This window comes from Myotis davidii, unplaced genomic scaffold (genome assembly GCF_000327345.1).
Source record: "Myotis davidii unplaced genomic scaffold, ASM32734v1 scaffold133, whole genome shotgun sequence".
Lineage (NCBI taxonomy): Eukaryota > Metazoa > Chordata > Mammalia > Chiroptera > Vespertilionidae > Myotis > Myotis davidii.
The window spans coordinates 592601-606350 of NW_006284732.1; the positions used below are offsets into that span (position 1 = coordinate 592601).

The window sequence follows — 13750 nt, forward strand, 5'->3', positions numbered from 1 at the left end:
GAATGTGTGTTGCAGAGATGGTATTCCAGGTCCCAGCCACGTGTCTCCCGCTGGGCATGGGCGACTGCCCATGCAGCCTGCCGGTCCTCTTTATTTTTCGATCTCTGCTTCTTAAGAACTCAACTGTGTACGTTGTTTCCCAAGCACAGGCCATTTGCTGGAAATGTTTCCTATGTAAATTGAGTTAGTTTTGTTCATCCTCATAAATATCTTCCAGGTTTTTAGGTAATGAGATTTCTGTTGGCTACAGCCAATGGAATAATAATTAGTCTTCACATAGAAACCAGAGTTAAGTCGTGGGTTTATTTTGGCCTTTTGGAAATTCAGTTTGGAAGTGTTGTTTTGCTATTTCAGGACGTTGTTTAGGGATACATCTGGAAACCTTGACAAGAATGCCAGATTCTCTGCTCTCTACAAGCAAGACAGCAATAAGCTCTCCAATGACGACATGCTCAAGTTCCTGGCGGACTTTCGGAAGTGAGTCTCCAGGCCTTGCTTCTTTCCACTTCTGAGAACTGAAGTTGATTGGTGGGGAGGTGAGGAGGGAGGAAGCAGGAGCAGTCTTTTAAATTGCTGCACTCAAACATCCCGGGGCGTGTTGGATGAGCATGGAACTTTACCTCAAGTCCTTGGGAAGGAAGAGAGAGTTTAAAATTGGAAGAGTAATCTAGTTGATTTAAATTCTGTAAAGGATGTTATTGGTGGTTCCGTTAAGGGTGGATTGAGGGTAGAGATGAACCTGGGGAAGAAGGAGGCAGTTGAGGAACCTTTGTAAGAAGTGGGAGGGGCTTCAGCAAAGCCACTACAAGTGGAAACAGGAAGAATGAAACTAATTCAAGTTATGTCAGAGAGGCCCAATTACTGGGTCTTGGTTTCCTGATTGGACATTAGGGTGGAAAGAGAAAAAAATGGTTGGTAGTCTCAGATAAATAAATCCAGGTTTCTGACGTACACAGTGGAGTGCTCCTGGTACTATTAACTAAATGGGTGATTTGGGTAGTGGGGGAGGGAGGATAACTTATATAGTACTTATTGTTTATAGTTCTAAATGCTTTATATCTATTAATGAGTGTATTAGTTTCCTATGGCTGCCATAACAAAGTACCACAAACTGGGTGACTTAAAACAGTGGAAGTTAGTTCTCACAATTCTGCAGCTGGAGTCCAAAATTAAGGTGCTGGCAGGGCCCACTCCCTCTGAGTTCTCCAGGGGAGGATCCTTCCTCGCTTCTTCCAGCCTCTTGTAGCCCCAGGCATTCCTTGGTTTGTGGCTGCATAACCCCAAACTCTGCCTCTGTCTTCTTTTACATGGCTGTCTTCCTGTGTGTCTGATTAATGTCCTTCCTCTTACAAGAATACGTCATATTGGCTCACCCTAGTGACCTCATCTTCACTTGATTACATCTGCAAATACTCCATTTCCAAATAAGGTCACAGTCACAGATACTAGGGTTAAGATTTAAACATATCTTTTTGGGAATACAACTCAGCCCATAACAATGTGATAAAGAGAGGTTGGGCAATGGTGGAAGTGAATCTGGCTGAGAATCTGAGGAGTTCATTTCTGAAATTATAAAAACTGATTTCCTTTGCTGGGCATCTTTTGGCCATAAGATTTTTTGACGGGAGGCAGGATGTTTGAAAAATCATTGATTTGCCTTCCTGACAAAGGAATCTTAAAAGCAGGAGTTAGGAACTTTTAAAAAATGGGGACAAAACCAAATGCTTCATCTGTCGACCAGTGAGCTTTGATGTTTCTTGGCGGTATCTAAACGACATTATTAAACAGGTGGCTTATGAAGAACCACAAAACTGTTCTGTTTTCTAGGAATAAGTCATGTCATGTCAAACTAGTCATTCTAATCACATTTCTGCTTCTCTCTTTAATTGGGCTGCTAAGCTGGTATGACAGGAATGCAAAGCCTTTGACAAGTGTATATCCCAAGATGTCCCATGAGCAAGTCAGGGAAGTATAGTACACTTGAATGGACAGATGTTCAACTGCTGGAGTAACCAGATGCCAAGAAGGGTGATGAATAGGCTAGTGTCAGTCTGGCGATGAGCATCGAGAGGGTTGAGAGGAACCTGTTCATTGCAATATTCTGTGCAGTATCTTCATCAATGACTTTTATAAGAGACTATAACATGCTGGTGAAACGTCTTCTCAACACAAAGCCGTGAGGAATATCTAATACATTAAATGTTAATACCTGGATTTAGGGGGGTTTTGATAAATTAGAAATTCCTCAAAATATATAAAGAAATGAAATTTCATCAAGATAAAAATCAAATCCTGTTCTTAGTTCCAAAAACATAATTGTATAAATCCGGAATGGAGAGATGTGGCATGATAGTAAAGCATGTGAACAAAGATTTAGGACTTTTAGGTGGTTGTAAATTTCATTTGAATCACTAGGTGTGGCTACCTAAAAGTAATAGCATCAATAGATGAGTGTATTGTTCAAAACCAGATAGCTATGGCCCTGGCTGGGTTGTTCAGTTGGTTAGAGCGTCATCCGATATGCCAAGTTTGCAGGTTCAATTCCCTGTCAGGGAACACACAAGAATAAACCGATGAGTGCACGAACCAGTGTTTCTCTCCCTCTCTTTCTCTGCTTCTCTCTCTCTCAAAATCAATCAATAAAAGATAAAGTAAAAACAGACAGCTATCCTACCCTCACTGCTCAGGCCATTGGGCCTGATCTATGCAGTTCTGGGTGCAACAATATAAATGGGACCTTCTTTGAGGAGAGAAGTGGCATTGGAGGAAGGTGCAGAAGGGCCGAGAATGGAAGACTTCCGAAGGCTGTTTCTAGATGGTTGAAAGGTGTTCCATAGGGAAGCATAACCAAGCCCCTTCGTGAGTGGAAGTTTCAGAGAGGTGCCTTTCCCTTGCTATGCGGAAGAGCAGTCTGAGTGCTGTAAGTTTCCTGCCACTAGGAAGGGTGAAGCAGTGCTTGTCAGGCACACTGTAGAGGAGATTCCTGTAATGGATAGAGTCAGACCAAATACAGACACCGTACATTTCATTGAGTACCTGCTTGGTACCCAGCGTTTTGCTAGACACCAGAGACTAAGATGACTTCTGCTTCTGAATTTTCATGATTCTAAATGAGCGAAGAATGTATGGTGAGGTTGGAATGGTTCAGGAAAACTTTAACATTTTGCTGATGTTCTTAACTAGACTTTTGCTGTCCAACTCAGTACCCACTTACCACATGTGTCTGTTTAGCACTTGAAAAATGGCAAGTCCAAACTGAAATGAGCTGTAATGGAAATACACATCTGATTTTGAATAATTCGAATGCACTTTTTATAGTGATTATGTATTTAAATATAATTATTTTGGACATAATGGGTTAAATAAATATATTCTTAAAACTAATTTTACTAGAAAGTTTAAAACTACTTTTGTGACTTGCGTTATATTTCTCTGGGAAGTGCCCTCTATAATTTAGGTTTTGGAGCTCATCTAACTTATAAATGTTTGATTTTTCTCTTCTTTGTTTGTAGACCTGAGAAGATGGCTAAGCTCCCAGTGATACTGGGCAATCTAGACATTACAATCGATAATGTTTCCTCAGACTTTCCCAGTGAGTGTAAGTTCTGTGTAATAAACAGACAAAATGTTGTTTGTTTGTTTTTTTACTTCAATTTGCTTGTTTTTAATTTTTCAGATTATGTCAATTCATCATACATTCCCACAAAGCAATTTGAAACCTGTACTAAAACTCCAATCATGTTTGAAGTAGAGGAATTTGTGCCCTGCCTAGCAAAATATACTCAGCCGTACACCACCTACAATAACCACCTTTATGTTTATCCCAAGTACTTGAAATATGACAGTCAGAAGTCTTTTGCCAAGGTGAGTATAAAGAATGAGGTTTCATTTTTGGTATTAAATTCTCTTGGGTTTTGGTTTCTCATGTTCTTTTGTAAATATTTATATATCCTGGCTTTTTGTCCCCTCCTCCCCTTTTTTTCTTTAAATATGCTGCAGGCCAGAAATATTGCTGTTTGCATTGAATTCAAAGATTCCGACGAAGAAGACTCTCAGCCTTTGAAGGTTTGTTTTTTTATATATATTCCCATTTTCCCCACTTTAATAATGCAGTTGCGTGCTATGGCACAACTAAAGGAATCGGGCACATTTTAATTGACACAAACACACAAATACATGGCATCACAACATATAACCACACATGCTGAACCTTACGGAATATGGAATAATTGAGTTCTTATTCCTACTTCACTATTTCTTTTTTGTTATACATTTTAGGGGTGAAGGGTTCTTATGCATGTTCAATTCAGTAAACACATTGGGCACCTGCTATGAGCCAGGCATTGTATGAATGCTAGGAATTATATTAGTAACATTGATAATATAAATAGTATTGATAATAATAATAGATTGACATTTATTAAATGTTTATTATAGTGTGATGATAATAATAGTAGTATATTATTGATGCTTACTGAGTGCTCATTATATTCCAGGCTCTGCTCTGAGAGCCTTATAGGTACTAAACCCCTGTAATTCTCATAACAGTCTTTTGAGTTCGGTACTATGAATATCTGCATTTTTTAAATGAGGAGATTAATGCACAGAATTTAAATAAATTACTTAGGGTCATACATTAGGGGAACTGACGTTCAAACCCAGGCAGTCTGTCCCCAGAGCCCAAATTCCTTACTGAAACTTTATGAAAATGACTTTGCAAGAGGGGGAGGAGACAAAGTTGCAGAGAACAATGGAGTTTAGTTTTTGCCCTCAAGAAGTTTTGTAGTTTGGTGGGAAAAGACAGTTATGGGAAAAAAAGCTCCTGGCATACAGAAGGTACTGAAAGGGTTCATTTTACAAAACTGAGTAATTAGAACAGAAAAATGCTGCAGGGACACAGAGGAAGGAGTTCCTCATTTCTGGAAGGATGCATGAGGGTTTGCTTGGGGCACAGAGAAGGGGAGATCCCTGGGAGAGAGGATGGCATAGCAGAGGCGCGGCAGTGGGAAAGGGAGCCATGAGCAAGGTCTGGCTCCGAGATAGCTCAGTGGGTGGGAGGGGAGCTGGAGGGAGAGTTGGGCCCAGGACTAAAGGGGCTTGTGGGTCTGGAGTCTCACAGGCAGAAGAAATCCATCGGAGAGGGCTAAGCTTTGCTGTGGGAGTGCTCTTTACAACACATCTGCGTTTGATTTCTTACTCTATTAATTGAATGCTGGTGTTTCCCTTGCTAACTCTGATTTCAGTGCATTTACGGCAGGCCTGGTGGGCCCGTGTTCACAAGAAGCGCCTTTGCTGCAGTTTTACACCATCATCAAAACCCAGAATTTTATGATGAGGTAAGATTTTCAAGGGAAAACCCCGTTTAACCGATTTTAAGGAAAACTCAAGTTCTTTGCTTAGTAAAGCAAAATTCAAGGGGAGGTGCATACTATACTGAAATGATAGTGATAGAACTAAATGTTGAATTATCTATTTTCCGTAATATTTTCTAATTATAAAAGTAATGTATTGTAAAAAATTAAAACTTGGAAAATGCAGATAATGTAGAAAAGAAAAACTTAAAAATCCCTCCTCTGTCACTACCACAATTAATAATTCTGATATAGTTTCTTTCAAATTCATACTTAAGTATAGTTACATCTGTTGGACCTTTCTTATTGTTGGGTTTCCTTATGTAAAATTATATGTAGGTCATTAAAACTACTATATGAATTCTACTGGTAAGTGTTCTACCCTGGTTTTTCACCATGCCTGGCTGGTGTTAAGTTAATGTAGTGGTTTCTCTCATGTGTTTTCCAGTTCCTTCTGGAATTTAAATATCGACTCTTCTAGTTTGAGTCAGTCATGTCTTAGTCTGTTTGTGCTGTTATAACGAAATACCACAGACTAACTGACTTATAAACAGCAAACATTTATAGCTTACAGTTCCGGAGGCTGGGAGTCCGAGGTCAGAGTGCCAGCATGTCAGTGTCGCAGGTTCTCAGGCGTATTCTCGCATGGTGGAAAGGGTCGGGAGCTCTGTGGGATCTCTTTTATATGAGAGCATTAATCCTACATATGAGGGCTCCACACTCATGACATCATCACCTCCAAAAGCCCCTATTAATACCATCGCCTTTGAGGGTTAGAACTTCAACATGTGAATTTGGGAAGGGGTTGCGGGTGGGGGGGGGGAGGGGACACAAACATTCAGCCCATAACAGTATAACATTGTATCAAGGATCCATTTCTTCCTTAGCACAATTTACAGTCTCAGATTTCTTTAACTACAAATGTTACTATTAGTTTGGAGACAAAATGCACCCTTAGGCATTGGGTGACACGTTGTGTGGCTGCTGTCATCAAGAAATGTTGTTGTTCTGGAATATTAGAAAAGTTGTTGTTTTGTTTTCCTTGCAGATTAAAATAGAATTGCCCACCCAGCTACATGAAAAGCACCACTTGTTGTTCACGTTTTTCCATGTCAGCTGTGATAATTCAAACAAAGGAAGCACGAAGAAGAAGGATGTTGTTGAAACACAAGGTTTGAAATTCCATTATCCCTTTGATTTTTGATAACTTAACATTCGGTTCTTAGATTTTATTTTGATATGAATTTGCATTCTTTTGCAAAGGAGTTTTTAGATGATGTTCGTGAAGGTAGCATTCCTGGTCTGTATATGTAAGTTTCTATAAAAGGTAACTTTAGAATTCTAATCCCAAAGCAGTCAATGTTCTACAGAGATTGTATTCAGGGTCTCTTCAATTTCTTAACCCTGATTGATATTAACGGTTCTTGAAGATCGGGTAATTTAGTAAGATTGGCTTTCTTTCATCAGTTTTCGTACACTTACAGTGAATCTGTTTTGTCCTTTGTTTCAACAGTTGGATATTCCTGGCTTCCTCTTCTGAAAGATGGAAGGGTGGTGACCAATGAGCAGCATGTTCCTGTCTCAGCCAATCTCCCATCTGGCTACCTTGGCTACCAGGAGCTTGGGATGGGCAGGGTATTGGAATTTAAGATTGATTTATCCCATTCCTTCACAAAACATTAAAGATCAGCTAAAGCAACAATGACACAAAAAAAGCACATAGTATTTTTCCCAGTCTTGGCATCTTGGTTTTCGTTATTCATTTTCAAGTAAACTTAGGCCATTGGGAAACGGTGATATTAACCGTGTCACAGTGTAGAATTTTAGTTTGGGCATTTTAGGATAAGCCCTGAAGTAGCAATGCCTCAGCAAGGACATGAAGACTTGGAGATATTGGACAAGGAAGAAAATCTCTGCGAACTAGCCGTGCTCAAATAAAGATGCATTCTTAGGGTCATGCAAATGGTTAGGAATTATCTTCCAACATAATGTAATAAGTCCAGTAAGCAAATATCTCATCCACATGGTAGCTCGTTCCGATTCATTAATGCCTGAATTGTCTCTGAGTCCTCCTATTGGTTTGTTGGTTTTGCAGTTTTTTTAAAGCCGTCTTAGATTATATGGACTTCAGTTTTATAAGATGCTCAGAAAAGGTTTTTGTTTCCTTTCATTTTTGAATGGCTTTTAATGTTTCTCTACATTTTAAATAGAGCCAAATGTGGGCCCATAGTGTGAACAGATAGTTAAAATATTCCAAAATAAGGTTAAATCATGGTTTATGGTTCCTAATCTGAACATGAGAAAAATGAAGGTTTCTGAAACTAAAACTAGGCACAAACAGATATTGACCCTTTGACTGTGCCAGGAGTACTTCCTGTCCTATTCGCTTTATCTGGTACCTTGTGCCATCACGTTCAGAGTCCTGAGCTCGAGTTTGGTTAAGTCGTTGGTGGAATAGGATTCTTTCCCTCTCAAATGGACAGTAATCCTTACAGCTGCAGCTCAACAGGAAAGATAACTTATAAAATCCAGGAAGAAGAACTTGGGGAAAGAAAGCGGGCAGGAATTAGTGTTGGTTTCATCCTGTTGTCAGCCAGGCATAGGCATGACTGTCGAGTCACCAGAGCTGTTGGGGCTTCCGCACCTCATCAGGGCCCTTACTCAGGATGGTGATTGAAGCCAAGATCGCTCATCTGTTGGGATATCTCCCTCCCCTCATGTTTTTCAGCACTGTGGTCCAGAAATTAAATGGGTCGATGGAAGCAAGCCACTGCTGAAAGTTTCAACTCATCTGGTTTCTACGGTGTATACTCAGGTGTGCGCTAGTCCGTTAAAATTAGCAATGATTGCTCCGTGAATGAGTTGGTGTAATTTTTTTTTCAAAACAGAAGTCTAATTGAAATGTTCTATGGATATATTTTTACTCTATAAGCCCTCTTTTGAAGAAAGGAAGTACAGATAAGGTGCTCATTGGTACTGAAATAAATGAGGAGTACAAGTAACATTTTTTAACAGTTTTACTCTTTTGTTGGAGGATCTTTGGAAACATTTTTTAAAATTTGTTTTCGTTTTTATCTGTTTGATATTTGCATTTTTATATGATCAGTTTTCATAGTCGAAATGAAACATGCATGCTGTAAGAAGCAAATACTTCTATTTCTATAGCAGATATGCTAATAAACTTTTTTTTTCCCTTCCCAGGATCAGCATTTGCATAATTTTTTCCAGTACTGTCAGAAAACTGAATCTGGAGCCCAAGCCCTAGGGAATGAACTTGTGAAGTACCTTAAGGTATCAGATGGCTTTCTTAGTGACCCTTTTTTAATGAGTTTGGAGTTGACTGGGTTTTCTCTTTGGGGGTGCTCTTCTCTAGGCACTCTCGCACCATCAGCTTCTGTATGGTTTGAGATAGTGCTAAGAAGGGCACTCAGAAATAGTGCTCCTCCTACCTTCATCCTAGTCCCACGCATACTTTTCTCCGGCCAGACCTAAATCACACTGTTCCCTGCATAGGAAACCCCTCACTTACAGAGGCCGCTCGTGTCGAGTACTCACTGGGCTCACAGCGCAGAATCAGGCATATAGAAGCAGTGACTGTAGTCTTACCATTAAGGAACTTCTGGTTCATTGTAGGAGATAACATAAGCTTCTAGAATGCATAGCGGGTGGGTTCAAAACAAAACAAAACAGATAATACATGCCAGCAACCCCAGCCTTGTGCAGGGCCAGGGACCCGCCCAGAGTCCTTGCCCATGGGAGCAGGCAGGGTTTCTCTAAGGGAGTTATATCCAGAACATGATTCTAAGGGAACATTTTTAAAAGGAAAGTAACTAAAAGGGCATTCTAGGCATGGGGACAAAATGTAAGAAAGGTGAGACCTGCAGAAGTTTGTTTGATTTAAGCAAAGAAATTGGACTGGGTAATCCTGAAATCACTGCTGTGCCCAATCACCTTTGGGCTGCCTCAGAGAAAGCCATGTGACTTGAAGAAGAACCTTTGTATAGGTTTTCTATTGGTTCTATAAGAAATTACCACAAACTTGGTGGCCTAGAATAGCACAAATTTATTATCTTACACTTCTGTAGGTCAGAGGTCTGGTATGAGCCTCCCTGGGCTGCAACCAAGGTGTTATTAATCGTGAGTTTCCTTTCTGGAAACTAGGGGTGAATCTGGGTTCTTACCCTAAATGCTGCCTTCATTCCTTGGCTTGTGGCCACTTCGTCCATCTCAAAGCCAACAGGTTGCACCACTGACCATTTTTCCTTAGACATATCTCCCCCGACTCTCCTCTTTTGCCTCCCTCTTCCACTTTTAAGGACCTCTGTGGTTACATCAGGCCCACCTGACTAAATCCAGGAGAGTCCCCCTATCTTAAGGCCAGCTGGTTAGCATTCTTAATTCCCTTTGCCATGTAACATGTTCACAGACATGGACTTCTTTGTCCCTTATCCTGCCTGCCACTGCCTCCCATTTGCTTTAGATGCACTTCTTCCATCCTTATTTGAAACTGAGTGAAAGCTGCTCAGTGAAAGTTGGTTTAATGTCCAAGGATAACTCGGACTTTGGTATTCCGTGCCTGTAGAGCCTGCACGCAATGGAAGGCCACGTGATGATCGCCTTCTTGCCCACCATCCTAAACCAGCTGTTCCGTGTCCTCACCAGAGCAACTCATGAGGAAGTCGCCGTCAACGTGACACGGTGAGAGAGGTGTAAGGTGGATGCTCTCCTTCCCCTTCGGTCTATCCACATCTGGAGCATAATCATACACCCGGATGCTAGTGTGTGTTAAACATTATATTGAAGGCATATGTAGAGGTCTCATCTAATTCTTTGTTTCCTGTGGTGCCAATAGCATCATCATTGTTCTACTGTGATAATAATGAAATGTTTCCATTTTCACATTACTATTCATTGCTTTATTCATTCCTATGGTGTGTAGGGTCATTATTCATGTGGTTGCCCAGTGCCATGAGGAAGAATTGGAGAGCCACTTGAGGTCATATGTTAAGGTATGTAAAATAAACTGTCCCAATCATTTAAATCTGTGGCTCTCCAATTTTCCTTCTAAGAACTTATTTTTTAAAAATCTAGTTATTTGGGGGGTATATTTGGGGATGAAACTTAATACCTCTGCTTTCTCTTCTGTATCACATAGCCAGTGCTCCCACCTAGATGAGGGGACGTCCAAAGAGGGCAGCCTTTCATTTATTTACTTAGTATCATTTTGTCAACTACATTTCTTCTTTTATGGGTGCTGCACATGATGTGGAAGTTTAAAGAAGAGTATTAACTCACTCCTAGCTAGGCCTCTGGCATGGCTTCTTGTCTTCATTTTTCTTTTTCCCGCCTAAAATTCGCAGGAATACTGCTTCTCCCAAGAGAGGAAGGTTAGCTCTCGCCTCCATTTACATGCTGGGATAAATATCAATAAGGTCTTCATTTATGGACAATATTCAGTAAACATGGTGGCTGCGATTGTTCTAAACAGTTGCACACGTTCCATTTAATCTTTGACAGTATGAATTTTAGCTGTGTGTTCATTTAAAAAGTGAAGTTTGGGTTGTTCAGGGAATCAGTTCCCCAGTGTCATGTGACACATTTCCTGAAGTCCTTAGGAGGTGGAGCTGTGGACTGGAGGACCACTGACCTGAGTCAGGTGATTCACATATTTAGGTGGGTCCCCGAAGACATCCTGAGCTCCCTCTTTCTGTCACATGACAGCAACCCTTCCCACCTTCTATTTCCACCTTCCTCTCCCACCCATGCGATTGGACCTGGGTCCCTTATCCTCCTCCTCTGGGGCCTCTTCAGCTTTCAGCTCAGCTTGGAGAACCAGTGCATTAAAGCATCTTTCCCTTTTCTTCAAAGTACGCGTACAAGGCTGAGCCGTATATCGCCGCCGAATATAAGACAGTGCATGAAGAACTGGCCAAGTCCATGACTGCAATTCTCAAGCCTTCTGCCGATTTTCTCACCAGCAACAAACTACTTAAGGTACGGTGGGAGGCCAGTGTGACTCTGCAGTATGGAAACTGATTAAGGAAACTTCAGACTCCTCAGCTAGATCAATTCACCCTTTTTGTGTACTTTTTGAGATGATCATCACCTCCTAAAAAGCAGTAACAGAGTTAGTTCTTCAGTACCTACTTTGCCCCTTGTACCGGTGCTCCTATTAAAGCTGCAAATTATTATTATTATACTCAAAGCTTCATGGCCTCGTAGGTATTAGTAAGTCCTATTTGAATAATTGGAGGACCGTGAGTTAGAGATTTTACAGGCAAGTGTCAGCAGGCGCTACTCAGCAAGAGGAAAGGTTGCGTATGTCATCGAGTGGTGCCTCTCTGTGGGCTGCTGAGCTCATGTACCCTGTTCCCTGGCGGGAGGGAGTCACTCATTGTCAGACATGTGAAAGCAGGAGAACACCTGCCAGAACCTCTGGCCCGGTAATAATTTGCCAAGAGGTTCAGCCGTGGTGTTTTGGTCCCATTTGATGTATGTCAGTGACTTTGCCGGCCTAAGAGAATGAACGTCTCTTCCAACTGGTGGTTTTGCTTACTGGAACCCTTCTTTTTCTTTCAGTACTCATGGTTTTTCTTCGATGTTTTGATAAAATCCATGGCTCAACACTTGATAGAGAACTCCAAGGTTAAGGTATGTCGCTCCATCGTGTGGTGGTTCTTAGGGAAGAGTATTTTTCATTGTGTTTGTGGCTAACATTTATTAAGCTTCCTGTGTGCTGCTTACAGTACTGCTCTAATTACTTTCCAGTGATAAAGCATTTTAGCTTTTTAACAATCCCAATGTGGATGAGGGGAGTATTAGTCTGACCCCTCATTTTACAGATGAAGAAACTCAGGCCTGGATGCTTGCATTACCTGCCCAAGGCCATACTACTGGTGGATGGAGGGAGCCAGGTTTTGAGATCACTCTGGCTCAGGCCCATAATCCTCAAGCACCGTGTTATTAAATCCTTTCCTTTGACTAGCTTAGAAATCTCCCAGTTTGTTGAAATGAGAATAGTAGTTTAAGCATTCATTTAAAATGCATTTACCTGGTGTTTCTTAAGTGTCTTGCACATCCTAGACATTTCTCAGGGATTTAGAAGCATGTCTGATGCTACTTCACGTCCTCTGTAGCCAATGAATGGACTCAGATAACATAGTCTCCCCGAGGCCTACCTCTCCGAGGTGCTGTGTGTGTGCCCGTAAGACTCTCTGGGTCTCCATGCTGTCCCAGGCTCACCTCTGGACTTTTGCCTGTCGAGGTATGACTGGTTGCTGCCTGTGTGAGCACAGATGAATTTTTTATTAAGTCCTAAGGCAGTAAGCACAGGTGGCATGCTGCAGAGCTCCTGAAATGCACAGTCTTGCAGTTGCTGTTGTGACTGTGAGTTCCTGCCACATCGTCGCAGAAGTGGGAGCTGGAGAGGTCTGGGTGAGAGCCCAAGGGGCTTATGCAGGGAGCAGCCATTGTGGTGCCAGGGAGTTTCTCTAAATGAATGTGGGGAGGAGGGCGGAGTCCCAGGCAGGGAGGGTCAGGATCTGGGCCATCTGGACTCCAGGAGGAAGCCTTGGGAAAGGCTGGTGGGTTTTGTCAGGCAGAAGGTTGGTGGTTGAGACCCTAAAGCTGTAGTTTCCTCTAGTAGTGCCGGTGTGGGTGCCTGACCAGATGGTTTCCTTTTAAATCCAGCTTTAGCACACAGGGAGATGCCAGATGGAGGTGGGCCCTGCCGAGTAACGCACCATCCGAATCATGCCAGGACAGCCTTCCAAGGAAAAACTCCAGCAGCCTGTCTGCTTGGCAGTGTGCTCTAGTACACATGCTTATACACGCGTGCACACACCCACGTGCACGCACACACGTAGGCAGGTCATTTGGATATATTAACTTTCTCTTTAAAATGTTGTCGTTAAATAAATAAATAAAAATAAAAATGTTGTCATATGCAGGATGGGCTTTAGGCCTATTTTAGTTTGCTCAGGCTGCCATTCTAACTACCACAGCCTGGGCAGCTTAAACGATAGAAATTTATTTTCTCACAATTCTGGAGGATGAAAGTTTGAGATCAAGATGTCTGTAGGTTTGGTTTCTTCTGAGTCCTCTCTTCTTGGCACGTGGATGACTTCCTGCATCTTTATACTATCCTTCTTCTGTGTTCTAATCTCCTTTCTTATAAGGACACCAGCTCTGCTAGAGCAAGGCCACTGAGTGACCTTGCTTAAACTTAATTACCTCTTTCAAGACTCTCTCTCCAAATTCCATCGTATTCTGAGGTGCAGGACATGAACATATGAGTTTTCAGGGAACACAGTTCAGTCCATAACAAGGTCCCACTAGATATTTTATTATTTTTTTGCTCTAAATCAATATAATCACTTCAGAAAGATTGATGAATTGTT

At 41.6% G+C, this 13750-nt stretch overlaps 1 protein-coding gene across 1 annotated transcript in view; it reads left to right on the forward strand.

Moving 5' to 3' along the window:
* DOCK9 (dedicator of cytokinesis 9) overlaps window positions 1-13750 on the forward strand; it is a 176683-nt gene that overhangs the window by 87235 nt on the left and 75698 nt on the right. Inside the window, exons 12-24 of the mRNA XM_015557496.1 lie at window positions 355-477; window positions 3513-3592; window positions 3677-3864; window positions 4000-4065; window positions 5244-5336; window positions 6400-6523; window positions 6865-6986; window positions 8080-8166; window positions 8553-8642; window positions 9934-10049; window positions 10291-10360; window positions 11220-11345; window positions 11931-12002. Of these exons, the coding sequence (XP_015412982.1) occupies window positions 355-477; window positions 3513-3592; window positions 3677-3864; window positions 4000-4065; window positions 5244-5336; window positions 6400-6523; window positions 6865-6986; window positions 8080-8166; window positions 8553-8642; window positions 9934-10049; window positions 10291-10360; window positions 11220-11345; window positions 11931-12002 (1357 nt within the window). The remainder of the gene's footprint in view (window positions 1-354; window positions 478-3512; window positions 3593-3676; window positions 3865-3999; window positions 4066-5243; window positions 5337-6399; window positions 6524-6864; window positions 6987-8079; window positions 8167-8552; window positions 8643-9933; window positions 10050-10290; window positions 10361-11219; window positions 11346-11930; window positions 12003-13750) is intronic.